Source organism: Pistacia vera, unplaced genomic scaffold (genome assembly GCF_008641045.1).
Source record: "Pistacia vera cultivar Batoury unplaced genomic scaffold, PisVer_v2 Contig116, whole genome shotgun sequence".
NCBI classification, from domain to species: Eukaryota; Viridiplantae; Streptophyta; class Magnoliopsida; order Sapindales; family Anacardiaceae; genus Pistacia; species Pistacia vera.
This window is the reverse complement of record NW_022195204.1, coordinates 557-15,376: the sequence shown is the minus strand read 5'-3', so window position 1 is coordinate 15,376 and position 14,820 is coordinate 557. Positions and strand designations below refer to the sequence as shown.

The 14,820-nt window shown below is 35.6% G+C and overlaps 2 protein-coding genes and 1 non-coding gene across 5 annotated transcripts; 2 read left to right on the top strand and 1 right to left on the bottom strand.

Moving 5' to 3' along the window:
• The first annotated feature begins 1,290 nt into the window (after positions 1-1,290).
• Positions 1,291-5,631, top strand: LOC116105244. Of its 3 annotated transcripts, none has more exons than XM_031391682.1 (8): positions 1,291-1,428; positions 2,638-3,051; positions 3,562-3,682; positions 4,170-4,482; positions 4,791-4,863; positions 5,031-5,121; positions 5,198-5,277; positions 5,360-5,631. In XM_031391682.1, exons 1-8 carry the CDS (start codon positions 1,375-1,377, stop codon positions 5,492-5,494), a joined length of 1,281 nt encoding a protein of 426 aa, XP_031247542.1. In that variant the 5' UTR covers positions 1,291-1,374; the 3' UTR covers positions 5,495-5,631. The 3 variants fall into 3 exon arrangements, with proteins under 3 accessions (XP_031247542.1, XP_031247551.1, XP_031247558.1); XM_031391691.1 differs by lacking the exon at positions 1,291-1,428 and adding an exon at positions 1,565-1,652; XM_031391698.1 differs by lacking the exon at positions 1,291-1,428 and having other exon boundaries at positions 2,632-3,051.
• Positions 5,632-6,097: 466 nt separating this feature from the next.
• LOC116105277 lies at positions 6,098-12,325 on the bottom strand. Its single transcript, XM_031391727.1, is given in 10 exon segments — positions 6,098-6,251; positions 6,254-6,315; positions 6,638-6,704; positions 6,791-6,881; positions 7,027-7,107; positions 7,197-7,466; positions 7,541-9,978; positions 10,649-10,708; positions 11,087-11,626; positions 11,980-12,325. Coding segments are annotated over 10 exon segments (3,762 nt in total). The 5' UTR covers positions 12,101-12,325; the 3' UTR covers positions 6,098-6,219.
• Positions 12,326-12,599: 274 nt separating this feature from the next.
• TRNAP-AGG lies at positions 12,600-12,671 on the top strand. Its single transcript has one exon. It is a non-coding gene; the product is annotated as a tRNA-Pro (tRNA).
• Positions 12,672-14,820: the final 2,149 nt, after the last annotated feature.

The window sequence follows — 14,820 nt, the reverse complement described above, 5'->3', positions numbered from 1 at the left end:
AATCAGTAATAATCATGAAAATTTTGAGCATTTACTCTATTGCCCTTGCATCTTTTAAAACTAATGAAAAGTGACTGACGGTAAGGTGTTCGGAGTTGATAAAAATATCACAGGGGTTTAAAGATTTGTCCAAACCTAGGGGTTTACAATAACTATCCCATGTCACTTAAGACGGATATAGATTATTGATGAAATTTATATTTGAATTTGATATTCCAACCAATATTAAATTAAAATATGAAAATCTGAATCAATAATCTCATCATTCATATACTAAACATATAATGTAAATAAATTATGATAAAAAAAAAAAAAAAAAAAAAGCTTCAAGTAATGATATGGTGTTAGAATTTATATACGCGTGAGAAAAGCATCCTAAGAATGTGAAAGAGGTGGAAGGTTCAAATCTTGGCATGTGAAGTTGAGGTTTGATTGCCTGGTTGGTTCATCTCCAACTAAGAAATCTTCTTGGTTTTGAGTAATGGACGTGGACCTACACATGAACTAAGATTGACCCACTTTCTACTTTCTTTATAACTTCATAAAATTGCCACCACTCTTTGTGGACGATAATATACAAATTTTGCACTTGAAAATGCTTTTACTTAAGCTTTCATTTTTTTTTTTTTCCTCCCCACCTTAAGACAATATTAAATGTTTGTTAGAAATCAGAAGCACTTTATAGGTGTACTTAAGTACTCTAATTGTCAAAGCAATATATTTTTTTAATGTATTTAAAATTAAAACATATGAAAAGTTTTGTTCTTGATTGGTATGACTAGTTTTTAGAAATTACCTACCAAGTAATTTAGAAGAACTATCTTACATATTAAAAAAGATGATTTTTTATACTGTCAGTTCGACAATTGAATGATTTTTAGTCGAAAATGGGAGAGGGAGAGGTATATTTATACGGGAATAATGGAAAGCAACAAATGGATGAAAATGAGAAACAGAAAGTTGGGAGTTTGGGAAGAAAGCAGAGGCGAGTAAGAGGTACGAAAAGGTTGGGAAAGTAGGAAAGCTTTTACAAAACTGTTTGATTGCGGCAAGAAGACGAAATTCCCATTCCCATATTCTTTTTCAAAATCAACATGACTTCTCCACCACAACCAAGCCGCCTTGTCCTTTCCACACTCTCCTGTTTTCTTTTATTTTTATCCTATTACTCAAGCTCCCTGTAAAAATAAATCAATTTCTATTATTTTATTACCGTAACACAACACAAGAACTACAGTACGGTGTTTCTATATATATTTATTTGTTTTTTGTATCTTTGTCGGGCTTTCTTCTTCTTCATCTTCTTTCTTTCTTTCTCCACTTTATTATTCTAAACTGTTTATTCTTCTTGGGAGACTAATTGTACACAATATAATGCACTCAACTCAACCTCCACTCACTCATGAAAATAATGAGGTTTCTGCCCAGGTTGGTCTTTATTTTTATTTTTTTTAACTACCTGCATTTATGTGTTTTTACTGTTAGATTTACCTATGTGTATGCATGTGTTTTTTAATTGTTTTATCTTCCAAAGATCGGGTTTTTCTTTGCATTTACAGCTGAAAGATGGTTTAGTAGTTTCTAGTTTTGTGCTTTTATGTTAATAGATGGTGTCAGTAATACTGGGTTGGAATTGATTCATGCTTCTTACGGTAAATTATTTGTTTTCTTTTGTAGATAAGTGTATCTGAATGCTATTCAGTCTATGATGTTTTTGATCTTTAGTTTTGATAGGTTTGTTGGAGATATAGCCAGGAATCCTTTTTTTTTTTTTGGTTTATGTGCAAGTATTTTACAAGTTCAGTGAAATATATGTAGTAATTTCTCTCTCTGTGTGAGGAGGGATCATTTTTTTAAGTATTTTACAAGTGCTTGGCTAGGCAAATTCTGGGAATTCTGAGTGGGGATTTCAGTGTTTGGCACAATTGAACCGTTATCACCTTAAATTTAGTTTCGCTTGGATTAAAATTAGTAAGAAATGATCATGTTTCGACATAGGTTAATACACCGATCTGGTTTGAAAATTTTGCTTATAATTTTTTTTCGTCAATTAATGGGTATAGGTTTGGTTCTTCAAGTTCTGTGATGGGTTTGGTTAGTCCACCTTTCCAAGTCAACTGTGGTCAACTTTTGTCTGACATGATCAATTCCAACATGTGTTTTCAACAGAATAATAAATTGTATGCTCAAAGATCTGCTTTTGGCTTGTTGGTTGTTCTAACTACCGTATTTAGACCATGAGATTTTGTTATGACTTAAGCATTATAAGAAGGCGAAGAAAATAACGAGCAATACACTTATTTACAGTGTAATTAGCGTTCCCGTGGCTTTATTTTTCTCTAGTGCTGTTCTGTTTAACAATTATTGAAACATTAGCTTCAACTAGAATCTTGAGAAGAACAAGATGAAGGAAAGGGAAACTGTGTAAGTTGTTTAGAAGGAGCTTGCAGATGACTGAGTAGTGAATCATTCTTACATCCTAAGCTGGATTATGAAATAATAGTTTGCATCTCATGGATCATGTTTTGCCTGATTTGCAACCAGCATACTGTAATAGAATTTGTTCTGGCATAACATACTATGGGAATTTATATCCTAAATGACTTGAGATTGTATTGTAATGTTTGTTACATGCAGGTTGATATCCAAATCGAGGCCCCCTCAAATGATAAATTTTCAAATACAGCACCAAGTGCAAAGCGCTCCGATCTTTCACTTCAAATACCCCCTAGGCCAATAGGTTTTGGTAGTAGCAGAAGTGGAAAGTTACCACTCCAGTCTCAAGGTTCAATTAAAGGTAGTTTATCACCTGGAGGTTTCTTGCGGGGTTTAAGCTTTAAGAAGAAAGGTCTTGTACCTGAAGGCGAAAGAAGCTCCCTCCTCGGTACTGACTCTCAGACAGCCTTGGAAAGTCCTATTGTAGCCAATATTTCATCTGCATTTTCTGGGGAAAGATGTACATCTCTTCCTGTTACACCTGCATCAAACTTGTCCCCCTCGGTTTCTTTGCCTGCTTCAGCAAGAACATCTCGTGAACAGCAGAAATCAAATGTAAGTTATTTGCTTTATGAACTCCCAAATTAAAATCTTGTTTTCTTTGGGGCTATAGAAAAGTTAATCCATGCAAGGTCTTATGAGATTTCACTAATTATTTGGTCCAGGATAATTGATTCTTTGAATATAAATGTTATATTTTTCTTTTAAAAAGCTTTCTCAAGAAAACAGGATGTGTGTTTACACATTATTCATTTGATGGTTCAGCAAAACAAGGTCATATATTCCTGTATCAACTTTTGGGAAATTAGAAAAAAAAATAAATAAAAAAAATAAAAAATAAAAATCATGGGGTGGAACCTCTTTTTTTGTTTCTTCTACAGCTATTAAGATGAGTTTATTGAATAATGTGGGCTAGGATGGTGATTTTAACCTTTCAGTGCCTTTTTTATGGGCTTTTTTTTTCTTTATTTATTATTATTTTTTAATATTTGTATTCATAGTCAGTATGTGGAGAACTTAATGATGAAGATTATTTTTAAGATGGTTAGTGTCAATTTTGTGCAGAAAGGGGCAGCACCTGCCGTAGTTTCAAGGTCCCTGTCTGTACCTGGAAGAAATGTCATTATTGTGAGATCCGTATCTTTTCCAACCCCTAAAGAGCATGACATGACAGATACTAAAGATGGTATGTAGTGGCTCTCACACTCCTTTTATTCTAGTTAATGTAGTTCCTTGTATTCATTCGGCCAATAAGTTGTCTGACCTGTGCCATCTTTCAACAAAGGGAGTCAGAAGTTGATTTTACCTTGGTTCTTGAAGTTCCTTATGCTTTAGATTATATCTTGTCTCAATTTGTGTGGTTGAATTCAGTCAAATGGTTCTATGCCTGTAATAAAACCTATATGTATGAGAGCATGCAAGATGTCAGATATAAGATTTGGTTGTACACTTGGAGTAGATAATTCGTATTTAAGCTCTCTAGCCAAGCTTTTCTGTGTACTCAAAATGATTGAGACTTCGTCCACTCTTGTTCTGATTTGATCAACCTATGCTGGAATTGTATGTCTAAGTTCCAATCAGCAGAGTGAAAGAACTGCATGTCCTTAATCATCCTTTCTTCTTGCACTTTAATTCTATGTTTCTTCTTGTAATTTTGCTTCTCGGTGAAGCAGATCAAATAATTCCTGCTCCCACAGAAGACAGTGATGAGGAGATTGCTGAAGAGGAAGCTGTGTGCCGCATCTGTCTTGATGTATGTGAGGAAGGAAATACTCTCAAAATGGAATGCAGTTGCAAAGGTGCCCTTAGACTTGTCCATGAAGAATGTGCAATTAAATGGTTTACCACAAAAGGAAACAAAAACTGTGATGTCTGTGGGCAAGTGGTGCAAAACTTACCTGTAACGTTGCTTCGGGTGTCAAGCTCTGCTCAAAGGGACAATAGGCAGGACCGTAATCAACAGGCTTTACATTCACAATCAGTAAGGTAGTATACTATGGGCAATGCAGTTTTATATATAATTTTCGTACCTTTAAGCATGGTCCAATGATAAACTGAAACACTTGAAGGATTGACTTGAGACCAAGTTCCTCAGTTAATCAGGCATTCTTGTCAACATTAATTTGAGCAATCTTTGTTTCAGCTAATGGGTTACTCATAGTATTGCAGATTTGCTTTTCTATCAAGTATGACAAATATATGTTTGTTTCGGTTTTTCTTTAATAAACATAAAGTTGATTTGGAGCTGACCCATTTTTATCTTGCTAATTTTGATTAATAATCTACTTACGCAGTGCCTGGCAAGACTTTGTGGTGCTTGTCTTAATTAGCACAATCTGTTATTTCTTCTTCCTTGAGCAGCTGCTGGTATGCCATTTTCGAAGATTCTTTGTGCTTTCTCATTATTAGGTTCACTTCGTGCTTAAAATTGGTTGTATTTTGTCATAAATTCATCAGGGATGCATAATATTCATTTGAGTGTGTCTAACATTGGTGTGGCAATTTTAACTCCTATTTGCTTTATAATTTTGTAGATACATGACTTGAAGACTCAAGCAATTGTACTTTCAGCACCATTTGCACTTACCTTGGGCCTTTTATCATCAATCTGTGCAGTCATTTTAGGTACAGCCGAGTCTCAAATTTTACAAGTTTCTTTACAAGTTATTGTGTTTTTAATATTGGTTTTCTTGACTTGCAGCAATCAGGGAGTATATATGGACTTATGCGGCTCTTGAGTTTGCTCTAGTGGCCATACTTGTCCACTTCTTCTATTCTATTGTAAGTAATGCTATGCTACCTCCGCGACACTGCTTTTTATCAGTTTGATAATAACAATAGCTTCTTTGAATGTTCTTCGCAGCTTCATCTCAAGGCCATTTACTCGATACTGCTTTCATCAGTTTTCGGTTTCGGCACAGCTATGAGCCTCAACTCATTATATATCCAATATTTTGCTTGGCGTGTTCGAGTTTCCGAGAATTCTAGCCCAGCATGACTAAATACCAGAGGGAAACAGTGTCATGCAATTTTGGGCTGTTTATTTACTGATGAGGTTGGCATTTGCAAATTTGTTAGCACGAGGAAAATCAACCCAAGCCGTGAAAAATATTTAGTAACATTGTTAAGTATTTCTACTTCAAATAACTTCATGGCAACGAAGAGAATGGTTAGGGGGTAAATATGGGGCAGTCACTCAAATTCTGAGCATCTATATGAGTTCATACCAATTTTTCAGCTGTTTCACTGCAGCTGTGGTTCGTTTTCTTTTTCATAACGAGTGGCCACACAGAAAATCAGTCTTGTTTCTGTTTCTATTCTTGAATGCAAAAAAAATTGATTCGTTTTCTGTGAATGTTAAAAGGCATGACCAACTACCTTTGACGCAATGCTTTTTGAATCCTGAAAACTGTGGTAAGCCCCCAACAGAAAACTGTTTTCACTAAACCAAGAAAAAGAACCTAACAAAGTATCTGGTTATACTTCGGAAAAACAAAAAATATATATAAACAAAGAAGAAAGAAAGCGTGATATACAACCTAAGCATTTTTGAACAAGGAACTGACCTTCAGAAAGCCATGATATGTACAGATACCTACAAACCTAACAGCACAAAATTCGTTGGAGGTACAGAATATGTACAGATACCTACAGGCCTATCTCATTCATAGAAGAAGCGAAAGAGGATGAAAATTGGATGAAGGGTTAAGAAATATGTCCCTCCTATTTAAGCTTTGTCACAGGATGAAACTTAAGGCATCTTATTTCAGCCACATTGTTGACCGTGTTCTCTTAACATGATCCGTAAACAGACGATGCCTGTCATTACAAATTATTCAAAATAAATGTTAGGAAAGAAACGAGCTAAAACATATTTGACATGGGTGTATGTTTTAATGGTTAACAGCCATTTTTAAAACCTGACAAGGAAACACTTGTGAGAACAGTCAAAAATCAATGTAATTAGGGAACCATGAAGAACTCCCAACGGCATGAAAGGTGTTATTATTTCATTGCTATTCTTATTTGTTCAGCGCTTGAGATACATGGACAAGCTTACGATAAAATTCTCCTACCATTAATGGAAACCCTTTTATCATGAATATGCTTACTTGACATATGAATAATAAAATCAGAATACCTTTCATACTCCAGCTTCTGAATAACAATGCCATTCAGTAGAAGCTCTGAACTGTAAACAGCTGCCCCTGCAAGCAAGAAGAGATGGTGAAAAACTCCTAAAGAAACCCAAATTATGTTGATTGATAGTGACATTTAAGTATATATTCCTAACCTTTTTCAAGGAAAGGCTCACAGATTCTGTAATCTTCTTCACAGGATAAAATCAACACACCATCAGCAGATCTTCCTATTCTCTCCACTACCTGAAAAACAGTTTCAGCTGAATATAAGCATCAAAGACGGGGGGAAGTGAGGAATACCTTGAGAAATAACTTCAAAAAAAGAGAACGAAACAAACTTGCTGATAGTTGAACATATTAGAAAAAAATAGTCTGGACAACAACATACCTGACCATGGACTGCCTTAACCAAACCAGAAATTGTTTCTTTACTAGGTTTTATATGTGGGGTAATAAAAACTCTTCGACCCTGCATAAATATCATTATAATGAATGAGGGAGAAGAAAGGGAATTATAACCGTTACAACAAGACAACCAACATTAATTTAAGACTTTACTTGTAAGAGTGGAAGCTTGTGTGCACGTGCCAAAGTAACTGGCATGCTAAAGCCAAACTCCTTTTCTTTTTTGGTGTCCCGAAGCAGGTAGGCTTCTTCATCAACGTGGACCTTAACTTGTCCAATGCTCTTAAGCCATAAATGTGTCACCACTGGTTTGCCAGAAGCAATTGCTTCTAACATATTTCTTGTGCGCACAAATTGATCTGTTATGAAGTGTGTTGCATCCGTAATTGAAATTGCTTCAGAAGCTCCTAAGCGAGCCAAAATCTGTGAAGTCAAGATATTAACTAAAACAGTTTGTCTATGCTAAACAAGGATCTGATGAAATCACTAGTAAATACCTTTTTCTGCCGCTTAATAATATCCTCGTCCAAGTGATGGCTGAACAAGACTCGAATGCTACTCATATCTCTCCTCTTCCTCAAATCTTTCAATGGAGAAATAGGTTCTGGTTCTGTGGGACTTAAGCTACTGATTTCCCTCATAAGGCATGACTTTGACAGGTTTTTCTTACATGATTGCTTAAGATATTCATTACCCATACAAACAGGAGATGCAGCATTCACAGGTGTCATACAGTTAGCTGGAGAAGGACATGCTGCATCAGATGCTTCACTTTTCTCTCCCGGAGATCTATATATCTTGTCATTCACTTCTGCATTTTCAGCGACTGTCAAGGAATATGCAACACTCTTTCTGTCAGGGTGCTGCAGTTCTTTCACAGCCATTAAATCTATAGATATCTTCCCTTTCATGTCCGTAGAATTACAGGCACAAGCACGTACAGATGATCTTGTTTTCCTCTCTGTGGTTAAACTAATGCTATTGTTTCCAGCATTGCTTCGTGATCTTTTATGCACAGAGATAAACTGGTTGATGCCTTCTGGCAGAATAGATGGCTTGAATTGATCATCTAACTTATTAAATCCATTAACCTGTCCTGAAGAGCTTCGTTGAGATCTTCTTCCTTTAGGATGAGTCGATGTATCAATTCCATTATTCATAGCTGTTAACTCTGAATACAATTGATCAGGTTGACTTGGTTTGGCCCTTTTAATATCTCCAGATTGATTGATACCCAATTTAGAAGATTTCCTTTTGGCATGCAACACTTCAGAAGCTTCAACATCTGCAGTATCAACTCCATTCCCTTCAACAGCACCAACTTCCAGATGGTTAATGTCTTCTCTACAATCACCAGGGACATGCTCAGGCGTTTTTGATTTATTTACTGACTTGGAATGCCTGGTTCGATAAGCAATGGGCGCATAAGTACTAACTTCCTTGGGTAAATTCAGTTGATTGATTGAGCGACCACTTCTTATTACAGTTTTCTCAAGTGATCTATTGAACTCCTTGCAATGGCTGCTTTTGGAACCCACCTCCAACTTTCTTTGCCCAATAATCTTAGAAGGCATCATGACCATGTTTTTGGTTCCACTGATACTGACGTGACCTTCAGCGGTTGACTTGGCCCTCTTCCGTTTATTTGTTATAACTGGCAAGGCAGATTTCTTTCTTATATTCTCAGAAGGTTTCGCTGATGGAACTGGAGAGTCTTCACTTAATCTTTTGCCATTTCTCTTTATTTTCTTGGATAGTCTTGTAGCTACTCCAACATCTGAAACACGTACATTTTTTCTGGATGAGCGGACCTTATTTGTAGATTTTCCTTCCAAAGAACCCTCAGTAGGGCCATTAGAATTGCTTTGTAGATCCGTAGCATCATGGTTAGCACTTACCTCCCCAAAGAATAAGGCTTCCATGGCTTCAGCAGCCATTTGAGTGTCAGGACCAACATTTAACATCTCTGGCCCATCTGTCTTACTAACAATGTCTTCCATTTGTCCTCTTGAGGAATCTGTATCAAACTGTTCATCAAACTCAAAAGCAAGATTCTTCTTAAATTTAATTTCACCTTCTTGTGCCTTCTTTTTATTCTCTTTCATATTGTGCAAAATTAATCTTGAATCAGAGCGTACTGTGATTTTATCATGCACATCTAGCTGTTTTTCCTTCTCTCTGCACACATCCAATTGCATATTTTGGGGTTTCTGGGGTTCAGTTAAAGATCTGAGCACATGGTTTCCACTACCAAAGAATTCTTCCTTCCTTCTGCAGAAAATATCTCCCCCTCCTTCATCCTCTTGGTTATCATCCCAGTCAAAAATCCCTTTTTCTCCAACTGTGATTCTATTATTGACTTTCTTGGCCAAACTTTGTGGCCCTTTTGCAATTGGAAGAGGTTTTGATTTCCCACTGGTACTCTTTCCACCGTCCATTTCATGATCAGACTTAACAAAATTACTCTTCTCAATATACATTTCCACAAATTTGAGGGCATTGGTTTGTGACAATTCTCCAGGTTCTTGAGAGTCAATATAGCTTAACCCAGCCAACCCTACATCACAAACAGGCAACTGCAATTGGTTTTCTCCTCCATCAGTGTTCTCACTGTTGCAAGGAAGTCCTTCATTTTCAGAAAGTGAATCCTCAGTAAAGAGTTTTCTCGCAGTTAAAGAACCAAGTCTGCACTTGTTTCCGTTCCTTAATCCCTTCCCTTTCTCATTGTCTTTCTCAGAATCATGTACCTGATCAATTTTATCGATGACTTTTGGATCTGCCCAAGTATTTCTAGTGTCATCTTGATCTGAAAACACACCATTAGTCTGGGCAGAACAAGAATTGCAGTTGGCTTCCTTCAAATACAAACTCCGGGCTGCTAGACCAGAAGCACGCAAAGATGCCACACGAATTGAAGTAAACCTTGGCACAGATCCTGAGCAAACAAAAGATTAATCACTGGAAACTTAAGATCAATATAGCATTCAAAGCAGACTGCACATGGCTAGCAAAAGTTTCATACAACATAAAATAGATTCTTATTAAGAACTAAGAAAAAGGTTAAAAAGAAAGATAAACAAATGAAAATAAACATAAAAAGCATGACACAAAGCAATATTTGAAAACCAAAGGAAAGCATAACAATATGAAACTGAATTTAAAACTTAAAAGCAAAAGCCAATTGAGGAACATCAGTTGTTTCTTTTAGCATATAATTAATTTAGATTGACAAAACTCAAGAAAAGTGTAGCTGTTACTGCAGAATATACCCTACTTAATATTCCTAATATAGTCTTGACAAAAAATTTCATTGCCAACAAATAATAAATTCAGGAAGTCAGTCTATATTGACCTGTAAATTTAATATATCTGTAATACTTAAACAATGCAAAATCTGAAAAGAATACATGTGATTAGCAACCACATATACAAGCAAAAACACACAAAAAGTTTCAACACATCAGAAACACAATACTTTTATAAAATTGACCAGTGACTATAGACATAATGAACAATTAATTTAGCCAAATTCTATTAGACCTAGTTTTGACAAGGAATTCCAACAAAACTATAAATTAAAGTAAAGCACATTTCAGGGCACATACCAGTTCCTGGTAGAGTGCCTTGAGTCACTGGAGTCACTGGAGTTGTAGAAACTTGGGGCCCTGAATGACATGAATAGAAATCCCAACTTTGGTTAGAGGCTAATAATAATTTTATTTCATGTAAAACCCCCAAGTGACAAGTAAAATATTAGTTTAATTCCCGAGCTTTTACAGATGAACCAATACAAGAAAAAACCACACAGTGACAAAAAAAGAATTGACATCCAATGCTAAGAAGAAAATAAGAACAGAAAAAGAAAAATTGACTATCAAATTGATTACATATGATATAAAATTCATTCACTCCCTTTTTCTCACAACAGAAAATGAACCAGAAAAATAAAGATTACTAATCAAGGTTCACCTCAGGCATGGAGATATTCTTAAAGATAAATACCCAAAATCCCATTAATGCAAAGAAATCTAGAAAAAAATCACCTGAATTACAGGGTTCTCCATTCAAAGAATCGGGTCCTTCTCTTGAAACTTTCTCACCTTCTTCTGAAGCAGAAGAGGTACACACCTTCTCTTTCTCTAGCCACTGATCACTCCATCTTCTAGCTGAATCATCATCAGAGATATCATCACCAAAACCCAAAACTTCAGTTCTATCAGATCCTTCAATGTCGCTATCATCAGCAACTTTGTTATCAAACACATCCAACAATTGTGTTCCTAAATTTTCAACACCATCTAAACAATCCAGTACTTGTGTTTCGCCACCAAAATCCAATACTTGAGTTTCATCGCCGAAATTCAATGCTTGGTGTTCATCATCAAAATTCAAAGCTCGAGTTTCATCACCAAAATTAAATCCTTGAGCTTCATCACCAAAGTTAAATGTTAGGGGTTCATCATCAAAATTCAGTGCTTGAGTTTCACCAGCAAAATTCAGTGCTTGAGTTTCACAAGCATCTTCAACCGGAACAGTATCATCAAACTGCAACTTATTATCATCATATTCTTCAACTCTGACACCTAATTGAAGAAAGAACAATTAAACTATTTTATCACCCAGAACAGAAGAATTCAACAAAACAAAAAAAATCATTTCAAATTTGCATTTTGCATTGCTAAGTAATCAAAAACTCTTAAAAAAAATACAGGTTAACCTGATAACAATCATCCACCACTGCCCTGACAAGCTAATATGTTGAAAACTTCTTAAAAAACCTACAAATTAATTTAAATAAAAACTACTGGGACACACACCGTGAAAATGTACAGTTATACTATACGAAAATGTAAAATTAACCCTATTAATTTAAAAATTAAAAAGTACTAAACTTTTTGCAAAAAATGACAGAAACTCTAAGATTTAGAACCATTACCAGGCGATGGAGGAGGTGTAAACCGGGAATCAAAGGCCTGCATTTGAGTATGGGGAAAATCGACATTAGGGTTCGTTTTGATTGGTTGATTTTTAGCATCATCGTCGCCGAGAGAGCCCATTCTGAATTCATACGAAAACAAATCTAGTTCAAATCCTGATTAAGACATAAGAAGGAAGCAGTGTTTGGGTTAGGGCTAGGGTTGACAAGATTGAGTGAAATTGGCGGTGGTTTTTGGAGGGAAAATTGAGAAATTCGGAAAGTGATGTGATGTCTACTAAACCTTTCCAATTTAATAAAATAATAACAAGAAATTGCTTTCTTTACAGTGTGCATGTGGATGTGGTATTGACGTATTGTGGCGTGTCAGTGTGTTGTACCTGGCCCTGGGGTTGTTTTATATCCAACCTTGGAAGATGGTAAATAATTACTATGCGCTTACAATGTTTTGAAACGTAGTATTTTCGCCCTTGAAGAGTGGAAAGTATCAAAAATCTCGCAGATATAGGGTTTATAATTTTAAGTTTTAAAGTTTTGTGGGTGCCTATAAGAATAACCTGTTGTACTTGATACCGAAATATTATACTATTAAAATGTTAGTTCAGAAAATTTAACAAAGTGGGCATTTGGTCTAGTGGTATGATTCTCGCTTAGGGTGCGAGAGGTCCCGAGTTCAATTCTCGGAATGCCCCAAATGTTTTTTTTTCGTCTTATTGAATCTCTTATTTTAGGGTTATTATCCCTCACCTCCCTTGAGGTTTACGTTTCTGTTGTGATACCCCACAAGTTTAATTTTTTTTTTCCACCATTTTTTTTCTAGTTCTGAATTAAATAAAGGGGCTTTTTCTCGACCCCCCTGAGGTTTACTTAAATAACAAAGTCCTTCTAAGATTTCAGAAATAACAAAAATCCTTTTATTGTTAGTGTATCGTTAAAGTTTATAACATGATACATGAATAAATACTTAATTGCCCCTATGTCATTTGTTTTAACACCAAAAAAAATTAATGATAGGGGGATTTTTGTTATTTCTCTAACCATATTATACTTAAAGAAGATTGTTGTTACTAACCGATAAATAAATTTGATTAGTAAATTTGAGTTGGTGTTAACTGTTAATACTTAATAGAGTTTGAAATTAGACAAATCTCTGGAAAGAAAAATTGTGATGAACTGGGTTTTGGAAAGAAACGGAGATATATTGTTGGGATGGTTGGTGTACTGGTGATGACGTTTGCTTTGATTGAAAGAAAATTTAAAGAAATTAATTAAATTTCTATAGAAAGTGGGAAGTATACGATTAGAGGTGACAGTAAACCGTGCCGTACTTAAAAATTTAAGGTCTATCGTGTCATGAGTAGAAACGGGCAGGCCGGGTAAAATTTTGGAACGGGGTGAAATATGTATGACCTGTTCCCACCCCTATGAGTATCGGTGGACCCACCGGTCACCCACAAAAAAATGAATTTTTTTATATATTTTTTTTTTCTAACTTTTGTTATTCATTTTTCAGACGTAAAATTTATATTGTATTAATTAAACAAAGGACCCACTAAAATATACAATAATTTAATAAATTGTTACTCTTAGATTATGACCACCAGCAAACAAAGAACTAGACATATATTGGTCTTCCCTTCCTTCCAAATTAGTATTGAATTTTTGTGACGATAACTCCAAGGATAGAGCTGGTTATCTGAAGTTGGCGATATCGCCGATATGTGAACTTGGTAAGTAGAATATTCCGAGTTGTTGATTTCACTTTCAAAGTCGAGATCATCTATGGAGGCACTGAGGTGATGAATTGTGGGTCTCTTCTCGCCATTGCTTGTCTCCATCTCTCTTCAGCCATCAAAAAGATGGAAACTTGAGAAAGTATAAGAAAACTTGAGGCGGCGACAGCGTGAGAGAGATTGTGAGATTCAGAGCTGCTTTGCGTCGTCGGCGTGAGAGTGAAAGAGTTTCAGTTTCAAAGATTGTGAGATTCAACCTGAAAGTGAGAGAGTTTCAGTTTGAGAGATTGTGATTTGTGAGATTCAGCCTGAGAGTGAGAGAGTTTCAGTTTGAGTCTTTGAGAGTGAGAGAGTTTCAGTCATCATCGGCGTGAGAGTCTGAGAGAGAGTTCTAGTCGAATTTTTTTGTTCACTTCAGGCTTAGGGTTTTGCTTTTGCAATTTTTTTAATTTACGTTTTTTTTTTTTTAAATTAAAATATGGGTATCCGCAGGCATTACCCGGCCCACCCGCGTTTTATGGGCGGGTCGGATAAACTTCATATGGGTAATTTATACTGTTACCTGTACCCACTTGTTTGGACCGGGTATCCATGAACCAGCGGGTGCGGGTACCACTTTGCCAAGTCTAGTCATGGGTCATGCCATGCTAAGGCTCGCAAAAATTCGTGTCCTACCGTGTTGTGTCAACCCACCAAATGTGAAGGCCCAAGGCACAGCCTGCTACATTTCGTGTCGTGCCTTGAGCCTGCACATTCGGTAGGTCGACACGGCACGATAGGACACGAATTTTTGCGGGCCTTAGCATTGCATGACTCATGACTAGACTTGGCAAAGTGGTTCATGGGCCGATCACGCGCTTTGTAAAAATATTTAATTTTAATATTTATAAATTATGATAATTTTAATTTATTATAAAAATATTTTATATTCAGTGATATTTTGTATTTATATTAATTAAAAAAAATATAATCATTATGAAATATAATAAAATAATGAGATATTAAAATTTTAACACTTTTTATTACCTATAAATAACAAATACAAACTTAAAATTAAGGATTAAAAATTATTATATATCTTTTTTTATTAATTTTTACATTCTTAAAA